The 22,080-nt window shown below is 43.1% G+C and overlaps 1 protein-coding gene across 1 annotated transcript in view; it reads left to right on the forward strand.

Moving 5' to 3' along the window:
• Positions 1–22,080, forward strand: part of sipa1l1 (signal-induced proliferation-associated 1 like 1) — a 117,677-nt gene that overhangs the window by 66,148 nt on the left and 29,449 nt on the right. The window contains exons 9-14 of the mRNA XM_088325724.1: positions 1,598–2,177; positions 7,258–7,356; positions 12,111–12,286; positions 13,024–13,311; positions 17,213–17,362; positions 17,471–17,598. Of these exons, the coding sequence (XP_088181850.1) occupies positions 1,598–2,177; positions 7,258–7,356; positions 12,111–12,286; positions 13,024–13,311; positions 17,213–17,362; positions 17,471–17,598 (1,421 nt within the window). The remainder of the gene's footprint in view (positions 1–1,597; positions 2,178–7,257; positions 7,357–12,110; positions 12,287–13,023; positions 13,312–17,212; positions 17,363–17,470; positions 17,599–22,080) is intronic.

Below are 22,080 nucleotides of genomic sequence, written 5' to 3' on the forward strand. Positions count from 1 at the left end.
TCCCGTGTTCTACTGCGTGACTGATCGCCCTGAGTTTAAACTCTGCGTTATAGATAGATAGATAGATAGATAGATAGATAGATACTTTGTTCATCCCCGAAGGGAAATTCACATCTCCAGCAGCATCCCTGAGCTGAGAACAATCGAGAACAATCGAAAACAACACGGGAGCTGCTGGAGTGGCTGCCATTCGTGACGGCGCCGGAAGAAAAGATTCAATTTGAATCATTTACAAACAAACAAACAATTGAATCATGTACAAACAAACAAACAAAATATTCATGTTTCAATAAGTGGAGTGTTAATAAAATATTTCTGATACTGATATAACCAGATAAAACTAATTTTAAGTTACCTGTCCAAATGAATGTTGTGCCATCTCACCTTTCCCACTCTCTCTCCTGCAGTTGACTTGCTGCTGCTCGCTCCTGAAACTAATACTTACCTCTTTGTGTATTGCCTGCATATGGCGACACCCTCTTTCAGCTTGTCTGTCAGAACCTTGATCTAAGCGTGTCCCTTAATAGGAGCCATTTCAGGGTCTTTATACAAACGCACAAATAATAATATTTTTCACAAAATAATTTGTAAAAGCAGCTCATATATCTAGCAAAATATGCATTTTTTATCCAACTGATATTGGGCACATCTTACCTTCAGCGCGATGCAAATTAGCTGAAGCTACGGCAAGCGCTGAAGCCCATAAAGTGCCAAACGAAAAAGACAGTCGCAGACGCCCATGACTTAACAATTGAATAAGGTACCGGAATACAGTGCAACCTCGGTTTTTGAACGCCTCTCAGTTCGAACAAATCGGTTCTCGACCAAAAATTTTGAGAAATTCTTGCTTCGCTTTTCGTTCCAAAAATCGGAGTTCGAACCCCGGTACGCTAGGGTGCGATGCTGAGCAGCGTACAGGTGTAGATTGCCCCCGCCCCGCGTGAAGAACTGTTGTCACGTGAGCGCGCACTTCTTTTTGCTTTTGTTTTGAATATCGGTGAACGGAGTGTTTTAAGCCCTAATTATGCCTCGGAAGAAGAGTAGTGCGTACAACTTTTGCATTTAAGAAAGAAATAATAGTAAAATATGAAGGAGGTGTGCGAGTTTCCGATCTTGCTATACATACAGCATGGCTTCTGCTGAGCACCACAAAGGTAAGAAATCCTATTCATAATTTTTTCTTTATCCTTTAACCGCTCACCACTTGTTGAGACCGGGGTGCTAAATGACGTGTAAACGACCTGATTTTTTTATTTTTACACGTTCATGTTCGCGTCATCTTTCGTACGGAAGATTAGCCTGGGTTAGCTTCATGTTTACGGTCATGGTAAACATTCAGGGTGTTGGAACGGATTAAAACGATTTTACATTACTTTTAATGGGAAAAACGATTTTCCGTGATCGACCAAATCGGTTTTCGAACAGGGTTCTGGAACGGATTATGGTCGAGAACCGAGGTTCCACTGTATTAACAGTAATACAACAAAAACACAGATTTTGTGAGAATTCCAAAAAAACATTCAAAACAATCAAATTTTAACTCTGTTACATCCATGTGCCAAACGTCTTGTGTTCTTTTCCTCCTTTTCATATATAGTGTGGCCGTTACCCGCTCCAAAGATGTGCCTTCATTCGGACCCCCCATCCCTGAAAGCGTGACCTTCCCCAAGTCTTCGGTGTTCCGTGACTTCCTACTGGCCAAGGTCATCAACGCTGAGAACGCCGCCCACAAGTCGTACAAGTTTCGCGCCATGGCCACTCGGACCCGTCAGGAGTACCTTCGGGACTTGGCCGAGCGGCACACCACCGGCACGCCCATTGACCCGTCGGGGAAGTTCCCTTTTATCTCGCTGGCCCACAAGAAGAAGGAGAAGAGCCGGCCGTACTCTGGAGCTGAGACCCGCAGCCTCGGTGCCATCACGTGGCTTGTCCACGCAGAAGATCCCAGCACCGGAGGAGAAATCGAGGCAATTCTGGCAATTTCCAACGATTTTCTCATACTGTTGGACCTCGACATCAAAGCTGTGGTTTTCAACTGCGCCACAAAAGATGTGATTGGGTGGACGCTGAGCAGCCCGGTGTCTTTGCGGATATTCTACGAGCGGGGAGAAAGTGTGTCTCTAAGGAGTGTTAGTAATAACACGGAGGATTTCAAGGAGGTTCTCAAACGTCTGGAGGTGAGAACTGGCACTATCCTGACCATCCTTAATTTTAAGTCCAATGTTGTTGATTACAGGATTTATGTTTCTAAGTCAAATCTGCTATTCATATACCGAATTTTCCGCACTATAAGGCGCCCCTAAAGGCCTTTTTTTTTTTTTCAAAAGCTGACCATGCGCCTTATAATACTGTGCGCCTTATTTATGGATCAATATTAAGTCGCAAAGTCTTGCAACTAAGGCAAGCAGCCGCCGACTCGATTTTCCCCCGAAGGCAAAGTCGTCCGCAGTGTATGCTGGGATTTATATACCGGCGTTTCATTTCCTAACCAATGTGTCAATCATCATTTCAATCAGTCACTATTAGCTAAAGCTATTCGGAGGTAAAGGGGGCGGATCCTTTTTATCATTTGCAGGCTCGCATGGGCTAAAGGGGCGAAACAAAGCTTGCGATTGGCCGAAAAAGATGGAATGTGAATCACAGTTGGGTTGAACTACGGCATAGAGAAAACATTTTTTAGTATCCTGTATTTGTAAATATTTGACTCTCCTGGATTTACTACACTCACGGTCGTAAGAAGACCACGGTTACGTATCATTATTGAACGTGATGGCTGCAAGAGAACTTAGGTGAGCTATGCGGCTTTATATTTTCCCGGTATCTTGTTTTAGAACGATCTTGATGTTTCTGTGATGAGTCTATTTTGAAACTCAATTCAATTCAAAGTGTTTATTGTCATATGCACAGTAAAGAACCCCGTTTCCCTGCACCATAAAATTCTTACTTTGCTGTCCACACACTTGTCAGCAAAAAATAAAATGGAAACTAAGAAATGTTTGGCATTTCTTGAATCCCAAGACTTTAGCCTTCCGATATTTGGAACGATGCATTTGAGTGATTTGTTGACATCGTACAGACACTGTTTCTGTACATGTCTGAGACACGTATTTGCTTCTTTGCAAGCTTTCGGAATGTTAAGTTGGACTGAACTATCTGACTGTTTTGTAGCGCCTTATAATCCGGTGTGCCTTATGTATGGAAAATATAGGACCAAAAACTATTTTTTGGGGGTGCGCCCTATAACCCGGTGCGTGTATTATAGTGCGGAAAATACGGTATATCGGTCTATCCATCGCCTGCACCGGTTATCCTTACTGGGGTTGCGAGGGTGATGGAACCCCTCCCACCCTCTTCAGGTAGAGGGAAGGGGAAACCCTGAACTGGTTGCCAGCTAGACGCAGGGCATTTGGAGACATACAACCATTCACACGCTCACTTACCGACACCGATTGACAATTTGACACTGTCAATTGACCTGGTAAGCACCCAGACATGGGGAGAGCATGCAAACTCTGCACTGGGAGGTCAATAGCTCGAATAAAAGCTTGGACCTCCATACCATTGGACTGATGTGGTAACTGCCCCTACAGGACGTATTCCTTGGTGGTTTCCCATCCAAGTACTAACCAGGCCCAACCTAGCTTAGCTTCCAAGAACAGACAATATTGGGCGTTCTCAGAGTCGAATGGCCGTAAATTGCGTCGCACCTTCATAAAGACCCCCAAGGGGGCAACTGGCCTCGGTATGACGTCTTTACTGACCGAGACCATACAACTTTGACAAAATAATAACTATAGATTTACAAATAAAAACACAGAAAACAGAATTGCAGTTGATTGAATGGTCTTCAGGCAGCACGGTGGCGCAGTGGTTAGCGCGTGTGCGGCACAGTTCTAATGTCTTGGGAACCTCCTGTGTGGGTTTAAATCCAGTTACCGGACTTCCTGTGCGGAGTTTGTATGTTCTCCCCGTGCTTGCGTGGGTTTCCTCCGGGCACTCCTGTTTCCTCCCACATTCCAAAGACATGCATTTCAGGTGGATTGGCCGGTCCAAAGTGTCCCTAGGTATGAATGAGCGAGTGAGTTGTCTGTCCCTGTGTACCCTGCGTTTGGCTGGCAACCAGTTCAGGGTGTCCCCTGCCCACTGCCCGATGATTGCTGGGATGGGCTCCAGCACCCCCGCGACCCAACTGAGGATAAGCGGTGCAGCTAATGAGATGAGATGAGATGAATGGTCTTCATTGTCATTATCCAAAAGTAAAACTAAATTGGAGGGATTCTCCTTTCAGTTCAAGAAAGCAATTTAGAGAGCAGTCGATTAGCTGCGCGCTAGTATCGAGTGTCCTGATCTCCGCAACGATTACAATTTAACTGTCCTGAATGTAGCGGTTTCCAAAAATTGTAACTCCATCATCATTCGTTTCATGGCTAATAGACCTGGCGTTTTCAAGATAGCGCCGTAGCGGTGGCTTATTTTCCATGTAACGAGCCACTAAAAGCTAGCGGTCACTATGCTTTCCGGTTTGTATACGTAGGCAGTGCCCGCCCGCTGTTTGACTGACAGTATACACCAGCCTACCATAGTCACACCCACCCAACTCAGAGCATCCTCCCTAATCTCTAACAGAACACAATGCATAATAAAATGATATCAATGACAAAAACGACAAAATCAATTGAATTTAAAAATCCACAGGGTGAACCAGTGATAACTGAAGCGCGAAGTACTGGGGGTGGGGGGGGGTAACTGTTTATAAATATATATAAAGATTAGTCTATCTGTATTTTTTGCCTGTATCACTTTGTTCTAGCACTTCAGACAAAGGCTGCCATAGTTAGTGATTAGCTAGCAACACTGATGGGATTTTGTCTCTAATTTTCTTCAAAAAGACCACTGGCCAACATGCTTCTTATGACTCATACACCTACACATTGCGCAAGCCATTCTCTTCACAAGCTGTTGCCATGGAAACTGGTCCAGGGCGAATTTGTTGTTTTGTACAATTCCCAGTTCTTTTGAACTCATACGTTTCCCTGTGGTCTAACTACCTATGCATCTGCTCTTGGTTTAGTGCTAACTAGTGCATGTCAGATTTTGCGCGTTTTGGTGGAATACATAAACAGTAGTACCTCTTTATACCAGCACCCTTAAACATCGGAATTTCAATTTATAAGTTTTATCTGGAAAAATATTGCCGTGCATACGACAGAAAATCCAGCTCAAGAGCATTCCCAGAGGCTACCAAGAGACTGCTCGAGACCTTGCACCACTTAAGATCACTCACCGCCAGCATTCTAGTTTGCACAGGCAAACTACTACAGACAGAAAAATAGATATGCTGTAAAGAAAATGTGTGTACGTTCATTTAAAGCTACAGTAACTTTCATTTTAAATGAATAGTAAGTACTTGCATAGCAACAGTCTCTCAATCTCACAACCTCAGCCAATTGCTCCCCTTGTTAAGTGTTGCAATTCCACTTTTTAAGCGATAATTAACCTTATAAACACAATGCGGCACCTATTTACTCACAGTAAGACAGACAATATTTGCAATATGTTGCCGCTGCTACCAGCGACTGAGAGGATCTGGATTAGACCCGAATCTTAAATTTCCTCTGACTATTTTACGGAACTGGATGAGGGAATGTTGGTATGAGGGTTTTGTTTTAAATCAAAGATTATCATAAAGAACCCATACTAAACAGGTCCAAGAGACTCTTGCGGGGAGGTTTGTTGCTGGTGATTTTCAGTCAGTGTCAAATTGTTGATGTTATTATTGTTCCAGATCGCAAGAACATTGTCAGACATTAAACCAGACCTTGGTACAGCCGACTGGTCTTTCGGAAGTGCACAAAGGTCAGAAGTGAATGAGGATAAGGGCATTCATCTCATCTCATTAGCTGCACCGCTTATCCTCAGTAGGGTTGCGGGGGTGCTTAAGCCCATCCCAGCAATCATCGGGCAGTGGGCAGGGGACACCCTGAACTGGTTGCCAGCCAGTCGCAGGGCACACAGGGACAGACAACTCGCTCGCTCATTCACACCTAGGGACAATTTGGACCGGCCAATCCACCTGAAATGCATGTCTTTGGAATGTGGGAGGAAACCGCAGTGCCCGGAGGAAACCCACGCAAGCACGGGGAGAACATACAAACTCCGCACAGGAATTCCGGTAGCTGGATTTGAACCCACACAGGAGGTTCCCAAGACCTTAGAACTGTGCCAGCACACGCGCTAACCACTGTGCTGCCTGATAAGGGCATTGTGGGAAGCAATTCTGTCTTTCTGAGCTGAATGAAGAGAACAGCATCGTGGGAAGTAATTCCATCATCCTGGGAAATAAAGGCACGGCGGCACATAATCACAACGTTTGTCACTTGCGAGGCTTAGTTTGAGCTTAACAAAGTGAAATTATATTCTGTCTACTCTAACATATCAGTTAGAGTAAATAAAAGTAGTGTGATAATGAGATATTACCTGATGCCTTTTATGTGTCATTTATATCCCTAGGGGGTTTATTGGATGAGAACTGGTGCACTCCACGCTGCGATCCGGTTTGATTACTGTTGCAATCAAAGTTATGCAATTGTGAACAACCGTCCATGTCCCTAGTGATTTGATGGCAACAGGATCGGCGATGTTAGCATTGCTCTGTTCGATCCTCATCGCTACCATTGCTGCGCAATTGTGGCCAACAATCAAATTTATCGACTGATCAAATATTGCACAAGCATGGTAACGCATTTCCTATTTATTCAGCATAGAAGGCCGGCTTATAAGGCGCACCTTCACATTTCTGGCCAATTTGTTTTTTTTGGTGCGCCTTATTTTCCGGAAAATATGGTAATTCGGGAGATGCTGTTACCAGCATTTCTTCATGTTTTGGTAGCATTCTGCCTCCGATTTCTCACCCCATGTTGCAATGTTCCAAAGTAAATCCGTGAAATCTACTTCCAGTCTTTTGTCCCAAAATTGCTTCACTGTTTCAGATTATGTAGGACGATTGTGTCACTCAACACAGCTGGAACCCAGCTCTAAAAATGTTTTTGCTAGCAAGTCGCGGCACTGCGGAAAATTCTTGCAGGGTTAGGGGTTATTTGAAGAAGGATGACTACTTCAAAGCTAGACATTGTGCTGACTGAATGAGGATATCCATGTCGGATTTTCGTGTTTTACACTACATGCGTGTTTTTAAGTCCCCTGATGGCCCAGTTCATTTTGTCGTAAAAATCTGTTTCTTTCACCCCTCATGAACAGTTCCTGACAAAAGGCTGCGAGACTTCAGAAATGACACTCCGTCGAAATGGCCTCGGTCAGCTCGGCTTCCACGTCAACTACGAAGGCATTGTTGCTGAGGTATTTTTAATCGTCTCTATCAACTGTCATTTATTAGTAGTCAGGTCAAGTTTATTTGTGACGCCCTTAATCGCAATGAGTCTTAAAGGGCTGCACAGACCACAGACTATTGCATACTACAGAGTATTACACCATCCCGTGATCCAAACCTACATGAGGGGAAGGGAAAACTCAAAAACCTCTGTCAAGTCGAGTCAAGTCACGTTTATTTGTCCAGCCCTTAATCAAAAGGAGTCTCAAAGGGCTGCACAGACCACAGACTATTGCATACTACAGACTATTACCCCATCCTCTGATCCAAACCTACATGAGGGGAAGGGAAAACTCAAAAAACCTCAGTCAACTCGAGTCACACCTGCCCTGTTCTGGTTAGTCTTTGTAGAAGTCAAGTCATGTTTACTTGTGATGCCCTTTATCACAAGGATTCTCAAAGGGCTGCACAGATCACAGACTGTTGCAAACTTCGAACTATTATTACGCCATCCCCTGATCTAAACCTACATGAGGGCAAGGGAAAACTCAAAAACATCTGTCAAGTCGAGTCAAGTCACGTTCATCTGTCCAGCCCTTAATCAAAAGGAGTCTCAAAGGGCTGCACAGACCACAGACTATTGCATACTACAGACTATTACCCCATCCTCTGATCTAAACCTACATGAGGGGAAGGGAAAACTCAAAAACCTCTGTCAAGTCGAGTCAAGTCACGTTTATTTGTCTAGCCCTTAATCAAAAGGAGTCTCAAAGAGCTGCACAGACCACAGACTATTGCATACTACAGACTATTACACCATCCCCTGATCTAAACCTACATGAGGGGAAGGGAAAACTCAAAAACCTCAGTCAAGTCGAGTCACACCTGCCCTGTTCTGGTTAGTCTTTGTAGAAGTCAAGTCAAGTCATGTTTATTTGTGATGCCCTTTATCACAAGGATTCTCAAAGGGCTGAACAGATCACAGACTGTTGCAAACTTCGAACTATTATTATGCCATCCCCTGATCTAAACCTACATGAGGGCAAGGGAAAACTCAAAAACCTCAGTCAAGTCGAGTCAAGTCACGTTTATTTGTCTAGCCCTTAATCAAAAGGAGTCTCAAAGGGCTGCACAGACCACAGACTATTGCATACTACAGACTATTACCCCATCCTCTGATCTAAACCTACATGAAGGGGAAGGGAAGTTTCAAAAAAACCTCAGTCAAGTCGAGTCACACCTGCCCTGTTCTGGTTAGTCTTTGTAGTAGTCAAGTCAAATCATGTTTATTTGTGATGCCCTTTATCACAAGGATTCTCAAAGAGCTGCACAGATCAAAGACTGTTGCAAACTTCGAACTATTATTACGCCATGCCCTGATCTAAACCTACATGAGGGTAAGGGAAAACTCAAAAACCTCAGTCAAGTCGAGTCAAGTCACGTTTATTTGTCTAGCCCTTAATCAAAAGGAGTCTCAAAGGGCTGCACAGACCACAGACTATTGCATACTACAGACTATTACACCATCCCCTGATCTAAACCTACATGAGGGCAAGGGAAAACTCAGTTTTTTTAAGTGAGTTTTTTAGTATATATTTTTAACGATATTTTAATGAAATATTATTTGTGTTTTGTTGCTCAGGCCCAAGGATGGGTGCGTTAATACGGTATCAAAGGAGAGTGCAGAGAACGCTGCTGCGTTTTCCCAATGCACAGAAATCAAACTTAAATTGTATTAATTTGATTTTGTTTAGCTTTTAAAAAGGCTGTCATTTATAAATACATTCTGCGTTTTATTGCACTCTTTTTGTTGCTGAGATTAGCGGCACATTATGCACGTTCCATTTTGTAGTTTTTTTCAAATCCTCAAAATAAAAATGACATAAAAATTGAATTTCTGTATTGCATTTCTTAAATTTAATCAAAGCAATGAAACATATTGTAATTCATTAATATTATAATGAAGTTGAACTTCAGGTGGTATCTTACAACAGAGATGGTGCGTCATTCTCCACAGGATGCACTGCATCCAACTGAGTTATACAGAGAGTAGGCTAATATAGCTAATATAGATACACACAGGATGTGTTGCATTCATTGTGAGGCTCATATAAGGCCCTTATTTATTTGCCTTAGCCAAAAACCTTTGAAACGCTTTAAAATCTTGCCTAACTCTAGTTAAAAACCGGAAACCCTAGGAACGGTTTATAACCCTAGCATTAAGGCCAAACCCTAGTTGGAAACGCTAGGGGCGGCAGTAGCTCAGGAGGTAGAGCGATCGTTTTAGGATTAAGGGATCCCAGTTCGAATCCCGGCTTGTCCGTGTTACATGTCGAAGTGTCCTTGGGTAAGACATTGAACCCCCAATTACCCCTAATAAGCAGGTTAGCCCCTTACATGGCTGCACAGATCACGACCGCTATTGGGAAATGTGAAGCACAATGTAAAGCGCTTTGGGAAGTCATTGACTTGAAAAGCGCTATATAAATGCAGATCATTTCATTTCATTTCATTTCATAGTTCTAACCCTGGGAACGCTTTTTAACCCTAGTTTTAGGGCCAAACCCTAGTTGGTGACCCTAACCGGAATCACTAGGTCTACTTTAAAACCCTAGTTTCATGGCCAAACCCCGGTTGGAAAGCCTAGCTGGAAACCATAGGAACCCTTTCAAATCCTAGGAACGCTTACAAACTCTAATTTTGGGCCCAAACTGTAGTTGGAAACCATAGCCGTAAACACTTTAAAAACCCTAGTTTCAGACTCCTGTGATGTTGGACGACACAATACAGTATAAGCAAAAACTGCCATATTGTGTTTTCTAGCCAACGTCAAGCAGAAAGAAACAGATTTAACACTAACTGCTAGAATGCAGAAACCCACTTCAAGTTACTTAAATGGTTAACGGTCTGCATTTCTATAGCGCTTTTCAAGTCATTGAAGACCACCTAAAAAGCTTTACAATGTGCTTCACACTTACCCATTCACACACACAGCCGATAGCGTCGTTACCCATGCAAGGCTCCCTACCTGCATATCAGGGGCATTAAGTTTCAGTGTCTTGTCCAAGGACACTTTGACTTTTAACTCGTAGGAGCCGGGAATCGAACCTGAGACCTCCCGGTCCCAAGACGAGTGCTCTCCCTGCATGGCGTATCCACTATTTTAACTGCTGTGACACACACAACCGATAGCGCCGTCAGCCATGCAAGGCTCCCTACCTGCATATCAGGGGCATTAAGTTTCAGTGTCTTGTCCAAGGACACTTTGACTTTTAACTTGTAGAAGCCCGGAATCGAACCTGAGACCTCCCGGTCCCAAGACGAGTGCTCTCCCTGCATGGCGTATCCACTATTTTAACTGCTGTGATGAATTGGAATATAAAGCGTGCAAAGTATTTCATTTGTTCACCATTAGATCAGACGAGGACAAAGCCGGTCCTTCAGGGCTCCGTGTCCTCCCTGATTCTGGAGTTTTTCTACTCCAAATCGAGTGATTCCAATCACAATTGACTTTAACAAGCTCCTACCATCTTGCTAACGAGCTGATCATTTGTTTAACCAGATTTGATTAAGAGAAACCCTTTCGAAAACGTGCAGGGCATGCGGCCCTTGAGGACTGGGTTGCTCACCTCTGCATTACATGTTAACTAGCAGAATTTTGTGAGGTCACTAGTAGAGGTGGTGATTTTTCATGATATTAGAGCCTCATCATGTCACGAAACGGGTCGGAAAGCAGGAAGTTGGAACTCATTTGCGTAGACGATCTGTCACTTTAATTGAGAAAGAAAAGTTGTCCATCACGCAATCGGACCAAAAACCAAACAAAGCAGGCTCAAACGCAGGCAAAACTACAGACTAGGCATTTAACGGGATTAAACAGAACTTGCAGGAATCTCTATGAATGTTACATTCATTCATTAAAGTCCACAGTCCAAAAATCACAGCTGGGAAAATGATACCCAAACTTGATGCAGACCTGCAGAGTCCGGGTCCCGTTGAAAGTAATCCAAGGAAAAAAAGTGTATATTTCCAAAGGTAAGGGTGGGAAAAATATATCAGATGAACACATTTACTCACACAACTCCTTTTTCTTTAACCAACTTTTTACCCCCTCTTCTTTCCGTGTTTGTCCCTCACCTTTAGCGGTCCCCACTTAAACTCGGCACCCCGCGTTTGTTGCGCCCCTCATTTTTCGTTCACCCGTGCAAAACATATCAGAATAAGTGTCTAAAATAAATACAAATAAATACATGACAAAAATATACAGTTGCAAATACATATTATACATGGGTTACACATATTTACAAAGAAAGACGGTACACCGAGAGTTTTCAAAGCTTTATTAATAATGACATAGCTTTCATCCCAAATGGTAGCTGTGACAGGGCAGTTAATGGTAGCAGCACTCGAGCGCCGCTGGCGGCCGTTAGAAAAATTACATAAATTGGCCGCATCACTGAATAAGCCGCAGGGTTGAAAGTTAGGGAAAAAGGTGGCGGCTTATAGTCCGGAATTTACAGTAGATATGTAGTCCGCCAAAAGATACGGAATAAAACCTAGTCAAGTACGTTTACAGTTTCTCTCAGTAGTAGTTTGCAGTTCAGATGGAATCATTCCAAGAACTGAACTTCAACACATGCTGAATTCATCCACTTTACTGGTCTTTTACCTTCCATAACAACTTTAAACTTGCTTTACTCTGTGCAATTGTCAAACAGGGCATTTTGTCCATTTCAATATGTTTGAAATGTGAGCGTTTATGAAACTGTCTGCTTTGTACAAGGTGGAGCCGTACGGTTATGCCTGGCAGGCAGGCCTGCGTCAAGGAAGTCGGTTGGTGGAAATCTGCAAAGTGTCCGTCGCCACGCTCACCCACGAGCAAATGATCGATTTTCTGCGCACTTCTGTGACCGTTCGCGTTTCTATAATTCCACCCTATGACGACGCCACGCCACGCAGGTAGGTGTGAACCAAGGAAATAGATGACGCCTTCATTGGTTGTCACCAAAGTGCTTTTTTTGTCATAACATACATGACAACAACTGACTTACTTGCCACACTGTTCCACTGTTGTCCATCATCTCTACACCTCTGCGAAATACTCTTGCATTCACCTCTCTCACCACACCATCCAGGTACACATTAAACAGCCATGGTGACATCACACACCCCTGTCTCACACCAGTCAACACAGGGAACCACTCACTTGTCTCACTCCCTACTCTGGATGGTGTTATGAGTGCACTGTAGGAAAGAGGTCTAAATATAATGGAAGCTAGAGCTCTTGTTGGTGATAGAAAGGAGTGGAGAGGTGTTGTTAAAGGATAGTGGGATTGTGGACGCGTTCTTAAGGATGCGGCAGGGGTAAACCAGTGAAAGCTGTCGGTCCCTGCTGTTGAACAAAAGAGTGACATGGCCACTTTCTGGTGTCCGTTTCATCTGGAAGGAAAAGCATGACCAACTTAGGTGCCGAGGTGCCTAACTTGTTTTGGTGTTTGGGCAATTGGGTTGGCCATGGTCCAAAAATGTTTGTGTGTTTTTTTTTGCTATTTTTTTCCCTTTTATTTTCTTTGTTAGTGTATGTGTTTATCTTGCTGTCGGTCAGGGATATGACCAGATAAATACATGACAAAAGTTTGATTTTCAGTCTTGTATGTAAACTTGATTTGTAACCTTGGACTCCCTCGCCACACTAGGGGCTGCACTGAGCTCTATCGCATGCCAATGGCGGACTACAAGAGCAGCAGCAGCGATAGCAGCTCCATTGAGTACAAGTTCCCCTTTCGGAGCAACAATAACAAGTGGCAAAGAACCTCCAGTAGCCCCCAGCAGTCTCTGACTGCCTCACCGCAACCCCACACACCCAACAGGGCTGTCAGCCTTGGGAGCTCCATTGGGAAAACGTTGTCGGCAGAGAAGCTCGAAAGGGGTGGCGTGATCCCACGCAGTGTCAGCAGTGACGGACGCCCGTTGGACACAAAGAGGTATCCTGTACCTTTTGGTTTTGGACGTGCATGAGTAGATACGCTGTTGTTCAAAAGTTTGTGGATGCTTAGAAATATCCCTATTTATTAATTAGGATAACATGAAATGAATCAGAAGCACACGCTATCTAATGTGGCAATTGACCATTTGAACTGCAATGTTTTATGTTCAATATCTACATAGGTGTATATAGGCCCATTTCCAGCAACCAGCATTCTAGTGTTCTAACAGTACATCCATCTACTCTAAATTCTGGACTATAGAGCGCACCTGATTATAAGCCGCACCCACCACATTTAGGGATTAAAACCGATTTTGTACCCACACAAGCCGCACCTGTATATTAGCCGCATGCGCTCACATTGAAAAAACGCATTACAAACACAAAATTAACCCATACCTGATACAGTCCTAAAAACACAGCCGGCAAAATAAACGGAAAACGATACCGGTACTTAAAATTGAATGCAGACCTGCAGAGTCCAGGTGCCCGTTGAAAGTAATCCAAGGAAAAAAGTGTATATTTCCAAAGGTAAGGGTGGGAAAAATATATATCCACTATTATCGGCCGCGTCCACAAACACGTCTCACCTTTACTCCACTTCCCGTCAGCCCGCGTTTGCCCCGGCCCTTCTTTCTCATTTGCTCGTACAAAACATATCAGAATAAGTTTCTAAAATAAATACATTACAAAAATATACAGTTGCAAATACATATTATACATGGTTACACATATTTACAATGAAAGACGGTACACCGAGAGAGTTTTCAAAGCTTTAATAATAATATTATAACTTTCATCCCAAACCGTGCCTGTGAAGGGTAGCAAAACGCTACTAGTAACACGCTCGCAACACAGTTAAAAAAACATACCGTGCTTGTACTAAGCACAATAAACCGTCCCCATCTTCTTCCTTAAATCTGACGAATACCCCAAAGTCGTATTCCTACAGTGAGGGAAAGAGACTTTGTCATATTGACGTTGTCCCACGCTCCCTTATCATCACGTTCGCTAATTAAGTTTACTGATTCCTTCTATGTCGGACTGCTCGATTTCGTTTGGCCTGAAAGTTGCGTCATGTGCCTTTCTATTTGCAATTTGCATAATGAGAATATGTATACGCTAGACTAATTTGTGCTCAAGCTAAGAAGTTAAAGTCTAAATCTTACCTTTTGTACTCGAGCCCCGCTGGCGGCCGTTAGAAAAATGACATAAATTGGCCGCATCACTGAATAAGCCGCAGGGTTGAACGTTTGGGAAAAAAGTAGCGGCTTATAGTCCGGAATTTACGGTATTTATTATCTGCACCGCGTATCCTCTGTAAGGTTGCGGAGGTATTGTAGCCCATCCTAGCTATCTTTCAGGCAGTGGGCAGGAGACACCTTGAACTGGTTGCCAGCCAGTTGCAAGTCACAGAGAGACGGACAACTCACTCGCTCATTCATACCTAGGGACAATGTGGACCGGCCAATCACCCTGACATACAGTGGACCCTCGGTTCTCGACCATAATCTGTTCCAGAACCCTGTTCGAAAACCGATTTGATCGATCACCGAAATCATTTTTCCCATTAAAAATAATGTAAATCGTTTTAATCCGTTCCAACTCCCTGAATGTTTACCTTGAATGTTCAACGTAAACATAAAGCTAACCCAGGCTAATCGTACGTTCGCGTTATCATAATCTTCCGTACGAAAGATTGCGCTAACATGAACGTGTAAAAATAAAAAAATCAGGTCGTTTACAAGTCATTTAGCACCCTGGTCTCCACAACAAGTGGTGAGCGGTTCATTGGAAAGGGGGCTCCGTCCCAACACCCTGAATGTTGGGCTCCGTTCCAACACCCTGAATGTTTACCTGAATGTTTAACTTAAACATGAAGCTAACCCAGGCTAATCGTACGTTCGCGTTATTGTAATCTTCCGTACGAAAGATTACGGGTGTTGATTTAACAAGAAATTCCAACAACGTGTAAAAATAAAAAAAGTAAAGGGTAAAGTAAAGAATTATGCATAGGATTTCTTACCTTTGTGGTGGTCAGCAGAAGGCGCAAGTGGGCAGTGGGGTATTCCCTGGCAAGATCAGACCCTCGCACACCTCCTTCATATTTTGCTATTATTTCTTTCTTAAATGCAATAGTTGTACGCACTACTTTTCTTTTTTCACCTGTAGCAACTTTGCTGCTTGCACTGACTTTCTTCTGAGACATAATTAGGGGCTAAAACACGTCCTACACCTATATTAAAAGCCAAAGCAAAACGAAGCACGTCCGCACGCGATATCAGTCGGTCACGAAAAGAGCGATCTACACCCGTACGCCGCTCAGCATGGCACCCTAGCGTACGCACTCACGCATTACCGGCGTTCGAACTCCGAATTTTTTGACCGAACAGCGAAGCAAGAATTTCTCGAAATTTTTGGTCGGACTCCAATTTGTTCAAACTGAGAGGCGTTCCAAAACCGAGGTTCCACTGTACATATTTTTGGAATGTGGGAGGAAACCGGAGTGCCCGGGGGAAAACCCATGCAAGCACGGAAAGAACAAGCATACTGTGTACAGTAAGGCTGGTGACTGGATTTGAACCCATGACCTCAGAACTGCCGCGGACGTGCTAACCACTCAGCTGCCGTGCCGCCCTCTAATGGTGCATTGCTTTTGCTAATTGCGTCAGAAGGCTAACGGATGATTGGAAGAGCCTTGTGCAATAATGTTAGCACAGCTGAAAACAGTTTTGCTGGTTCACGGTTCATGGATCCGGCGATGGGTCGTCCAGGCACCATTGATGATGCAACTCTAGACACTGACGTTTCCTGGCCTTGTTTGGGGTCCAGCGCCTTATTATGTAACAACTATGGTAATTTGGTAACTACAGGCAGAAATAACTGTACAACTTAGCAAAGTCAAAGAAAGGTTTAATCAAAACATGCTATTTTGGCCTCCCTGTGTCATCTGACTTTGTGTTGCCCCTATGCCTGCGTGGATTTCCTCCAAGCGCTCCAGTTTCCTTTTCATTTCCAAAACCATGTCTTTAATCTAGTCAAGTCAAGTCAAGTCGAGTCAAGTCAAGTCTTATTTGAATAGCCCTGAATCACAAAGAGTCTCAAAGGGCTTCACAGGTTATGACACAGACTATTTTTTCAGACTATTATTACACCATCCCCTGATCTGGAACCAACAAGGAAAAACTCAAAAAACCTCAACATGAGGAAAATGAAGAAACCTTGAGAAGGGACCGCACATGTGGTATCCCCCTTCCAGGATTACCAGACAGCAAAGGATGCTGCAATCACAAATAATACAGAGATATTGTCCACGAAAAGTATAGGTTATTCATATGCTATAGCGTAGAAGTGAGTCTTAAGCTTAGATTTAAACATTTCCACTGAGGTTGCAGACCGGATGTCAAGGGGAAGAGCATTCCACAACACCGGTGCCCGGATGGAGAACGCTCTCTCTCGAACCAGCGGAACACTTCTTGGCTCTTGGGATCACCAGAAGACCAGCGCCCTCAGAGCGAAGGCTTCGGACCGGAACATAGGCGAAATCAGATCTGAAAGATATGAGGGAGCAAGTCCATGTATGATTTTGTATAATACTACGAGAACCTTGAGATCACATCTTAGGCTAACAGGGAGCCAATGCAGGTTAGCCAAAATCGGCCTGATGTGATCGGACTTTTTTGTCCCAGTTAAAAGCCTCGCTGCGGGATTTTGTACCAGCTAAATACTCTTGATTCTGGACTTCGGGAGACCGGAGAGTAGTGCATTACAGTAATCGAGACGGGAGGTAACAAACGCGTGAATTATAATCTCCGCATCCGACTGAGACAGTATAGGACGAATTTTAGCAAAGAGTATGGTACATCCACTCTGTGTGTCCTAAAATGTCTTTATTCCAGGATATCGCCAAGCAGTGAGAGCTACAGCCTTGCTTCCTCCCTGGCTCTGGGTCGCTCGGCACACAATCGCAGCTCTCCCAGCAACTTGTCATGTTCCAACGATGCCTCCGGCAGCTTAGCTCACTGGAAACAGAAGTCCATGCCTGAGCAGTAAGGGGAAAAGAGAGGCCGGCTTTCTGCTAAAGCCGTCTTTTTTTTAAGGATTCTAGTCCCCACATACCACTGGAATACCCCAAATGGCACCATATCTTTATACAGGTTCGCAGGAAGTCGAAACCTCCCAAAGTCCAACGAGAGACAGGCTATCGGAGAGGGCGGATCAAGTGCAAAATCTATCGCCGGTTGGTCCCGGTTGGAGGAGGGAGCTGTTGAAAGAGCCGCAGCAGGTGATTTCCCCAAAACATTTCAGGTTTATCAGAGACTAAATCAAGGTTATTTTTCTGCTACTGATTTGTGCAATATTATATACAGACGCTGCCCTACTTACGGACGTTCGTAAGCTGAATTTGTTCGTAAGTTGCTTCAGTGCTATATTTGTCAAGGACCAAGAACGGAGACGGGACCCAATTGCGTTCGTTTTACTCAGTTTTATTTAGAAGTAGGAAAGGACTTGCGCACACGATCCGGGGATTGGCGCTCACGGGTAGCAGAACGCTGGGAACGCGGAAGTGGCACTTCCATGTCGAGCGCAGGCAATGTCAAGAGCGAAAAAAAATAGGTCGATGGCCGGGACGGAGGAGTAAAAACATAAACGGCTCCAGGAAAAAGGTCGGCAACCGGAAACAGACAGAACAACAGGGCAGGATAAAGTCAGGAGTCACAAAAGTTTGCCTAGTGTGTAGCGTAGGTTCACAAACGATCTGACGGGTTCTTTCAGGAAGACGGGAGTTTAAAAAGATTCCAACAGCCAATCAGGGTCCGTGGCTGTTGGCGCCAACGGTGCCCTGCATCAGTAATCATGACAATATTTTATATGGAATGTATGTTTAAGGTTTATGTTTAAGGCTTATATAAGTAACCTGTATTGTTTTGTACTAAAAGAATAAATATTTTATTAAATAACATGCTCTATAAGGATAAATAAAGTTAAGTTTAAATTACTTTTGGAAAATGAGCTTCAAAAGTTAGGCCAATTCCTCCTCCATGGTAAAAAGTGGCCAAAAAAAAGCGATCCAAACATTTTCTCAACCGCACCATGCTTTCTTATTCCACTTCGTTTCAAAAGAAACGGCTCGCCTCTTCTTTATACTTTACACCAACCATAAAGAATGCATGCATGAGATATTAAACAATAAAAATGTCAAAGTTCTTAGCGCGCTGGAGATACCGTATAGTATGTTTACACACAAACTAGGAAGAGGAAGCCGGATTTCTTCTTCAGGGTGGATTCTGGGTTAACTCTCACAGCACCACACGCCGGTAGTGGCGAAAATAAGCGCTACAGTTCTGTCCTGTACTCGGAAAAAGTGCACAATACAGCAATGTCCGGATATTTTTCGACGTCCCCCAAAAAATATTCTTATCTCCCGCTTTTCGGAACTCCAATGTTCATAAGTAGGGGAGCGTCTGTACACCTTTGAAATATCACATTTGTGTCACTTGTATTTACTTTTTATTTTATAATGAGTAACATTTCGTTTTTATCAGGACTGAAAACAGGGTTCATACGGGTGCGATTATTTTAATTTTGAGTTTTCAAGGATTGAAAAGCGCTTTCTTTTTGGGTGTAGTGCTTGTATTTATTTGAAATTGTGCGTGTCTCTAAACAAGTCTGCTTAAAATTACGCCAACAGTGCTCTCTGGTGGATTCCCTTTGTCGTCGAATTTTTTCTTACGCTGTGATAACGGCAACGGGCATTAGTTTGTATGGAAATGTCTTATGAAGCACCATCGCACCCAAAAGCGCATGTGACACCTAAACAGGGCACTATGAAAAGTGTAATAGTGCAAGGATTACGAATCAATAATGGGAATTTATTATAGGCGATCAATGTTTTTTTTTTAACGTAAAACCGGTAATTTTCATACCATGGCTCGTGTCATTTCGGTAATTTTTAACCAGTCAGGGATAACACATTCAATGACCACACAGTGCTGAAGCGGAGATTGTCAAATATCATGTACAGTGGAACCTCGGTTCTCGACCATAATCCGTTCCAGAACCCTGTTCGAAAACCTATTTGTTCAATCACCGAAATAGTTTTTCCCATTAAAAGTAATGTAAATCGTTTTAATTCGTTCCAACACCCTGAATGTTTAGCATGAACGCAAACATGAAGCTAACCCAGGCTAATCGTACGTTCGCGTTAGCGTAATCTTCCGTACGAAAGATTACGCTAACATGAACGTGTAAAAATAAAAAAAAGGATTATGAATAGGATTTTTTACCTTTGTGGTGGACGGTGGGGAGAGAAAAATCATCAAAAGTTTTTCAACCTCTTCAAAAACTTGCGGCAGTCGCTCGCTTATAGCGCTAACTTCCTTAGCCGCATCACTCGATTTCACAGCCTCCTTATTCTTGACTATCGTACTGATAGTAGATTTAGCCATGCTGTATTCACTAGCAAGGTCGGAAATTCGTACACCTCTTTCATATTTAGCTATTATGTCTTTCTTAAAGGCAATAGTTGGACGAACAACTTGTTTTTTTTTCACCTGTCCTGCTTGCACCGACCTTCTTCGGAGGCATAATTAGGGGCTAAAACACCCGTACGCCTCTCAGCATCGCACCCTAGCGTACCGGCGTTCGAACTCCGATTTTTTTGACCGAACAGAAGCAAGAATTTCTCGAAATTTTTGGTCGAACACCGATTTGTCCGAACTGAGAGGCGTTCGAAAACCGAGGTTCCACTGTATGACTGTTTCAAATACCACATACAGCTTCCCATGTCATTTGGCACTCAGAAATGGTAGAATTGGCTATACACAAACCTTTCTCATAGTTAAATAGTGTGTGGAGCACGAGAGATGAGCCTGCATGTATCTTACACACAGTGTTCCCTCTAAGATCTCATCTCATCTCATCAAGCTCTCACATTCTCAGCGCACAAGAAAATCTAGCCGGCGCCCAAAAATGAGGGCTCAAAATTACTAATTAAGAAGCGACTTAAGTCAAAGTTACAGTGCATGAAGGTAAAACTACACGGGTTCCCCTAACGTTGTGTCCTAAATGCGGTATTTTGAAGTCGAGTCGAAGGAAAACGAAGTTGAGTAAAGTTAGTAGAGGTTGTCGAGAACCGGCTTTTTCGGCTCGGCTCACTAAAAGGAACCGGCTCTTTCGGGTCCTAAACGGCTCTTCGGGTTGTTTTTGCTTCTTTAATCCCAACATGACCAAATATTATGTAAAATTATGCACAAAATGACTTAAAGGAAGAACAAAAAAGAAAAAAATACCAAAATGAAAAAGTAGTGAAAAGCTGAGAAAAAAAGAAACAAAAAGGAAGATAAAAAAGAAGGAACAATTTAGAAAAAAGACAGAAAAAAAGAAAAAAAAAGAAATGTAGAGAAAAAGTAAATAGAGAACAAAAAGAAAAAGGTAACAGCTCGGAAAAATAAACACAATGAGATTTTTTTTAAAGGATTTTTTTTTTTTTTTAAACACGGAAAAAAGAATAAAAAGTTTGTGTTGCATTTAAATAATTATATAATAATCATTTTCATGCCGGACACGTTTCCATCGTTTAAACTTTGCAGATGGTCTTTATTTTTGTCCTCCATGGTCAGAGGCAGCCACACAAACGTTCTTCTTGTTTGTCACTGGATTTGAAATTCAGTGGATTTTTTAAATTCTCCACCCTACTCTGACTCCTGCAATTACATAGAAATCTATCTTTTTGTGGTTTGTTTCAAGGCCTGGTTTCTTTTTTTGTCAGTCTAACGGTTCAATGAGAGTCCGGCTCAGGCTGTGGTTTTAGCGCTCTTCATGTCTTTGCTCCTACCGTGTAATCATTTTTTACTGAGGCTGGTAAACAATGAGGATGTCCTTCCATCCATTATCAGCACCGCTTATCCTCAGTACGCGGGGTGCTGGAGCCCATCCAAGTTTTCTGCGGGCAGTGGGGAGGGGACACCCTAAACTGGTTGCCAACCAGTCGCAGGACACACAGGGACAGACAACTCACTCGCTCATTCACACCTAGGGACAATTTAAACCGGACAATTAACCTGACATTCATGTTTTTGGAATATGGGAGGAAACGTGGGGAGATTGTGCAAAAATCCACACGGGAGGTTGCGGCAGCTGGACTTGAACCCTGAACCTCTGAACTGTGGGGCTGCACGCTAACCAGTTTTCCCTCTAAGCTGCGCATGCGCAATTGCGCACTACCCAGAGCTTTTCTGCGCACAAGAAAATCTAGCCAGCGCCCAAAAATGAGGGCTCAAAATTACTTATTAAGAAGCGACTTAAGTCAAAGTTACAGTGCATTAATGTAAAAATTCACGGGTTCCCCTGACGTTGTGTCCTAAATGCGGTATTTTGAAGTCGAACGAAGTTGTGTAAAATTATTAGAGTATGTCGAGAACTGGCTTCTTCGGCTCGGCTCACTAAAAAGGAACCGGCTCTTTCGGGTCTTAAACGGCTCTTCAGGTTGTCTTTGCTTCTTTAATCCCAACATGACCAAATATTAAGTAAAAATATGCACAAAATGACTTAAAGGAACGGGGGAATAGAACGAAACAGAAAAAAATCCAAAATGAAAAAGTAGTGAAAAGCTGAGAAAAAAAAGAAACAAAAGGAAGAGAAAAAAGAAGGAAAATTTAAAAAAAAGCGAGGAAAAAAAAAGAAAATGTAGGAAAAAAGTAAAATAGAGAACAAAAAGAAAAAAGTAACAGCTTGGAAAAAATAAACACAATGGAGTTTTTTTTCA

The sequence above is a fragment of the Urocampus carinirostris genome, chromosome 20, assembly GCF_059441175.1.
Source record: "Urocampus carinirostris isolate Australia breed hairy pipefish chromosome 20, RoL_Ucar_1.0, whole genome shotgun sequence".
NCBI lineage: Eukaryota > Metazoa > Chordata > Actinopteri > Syngnathiformes > Syngnathidae > Urocampus > Urocampus carinirostris.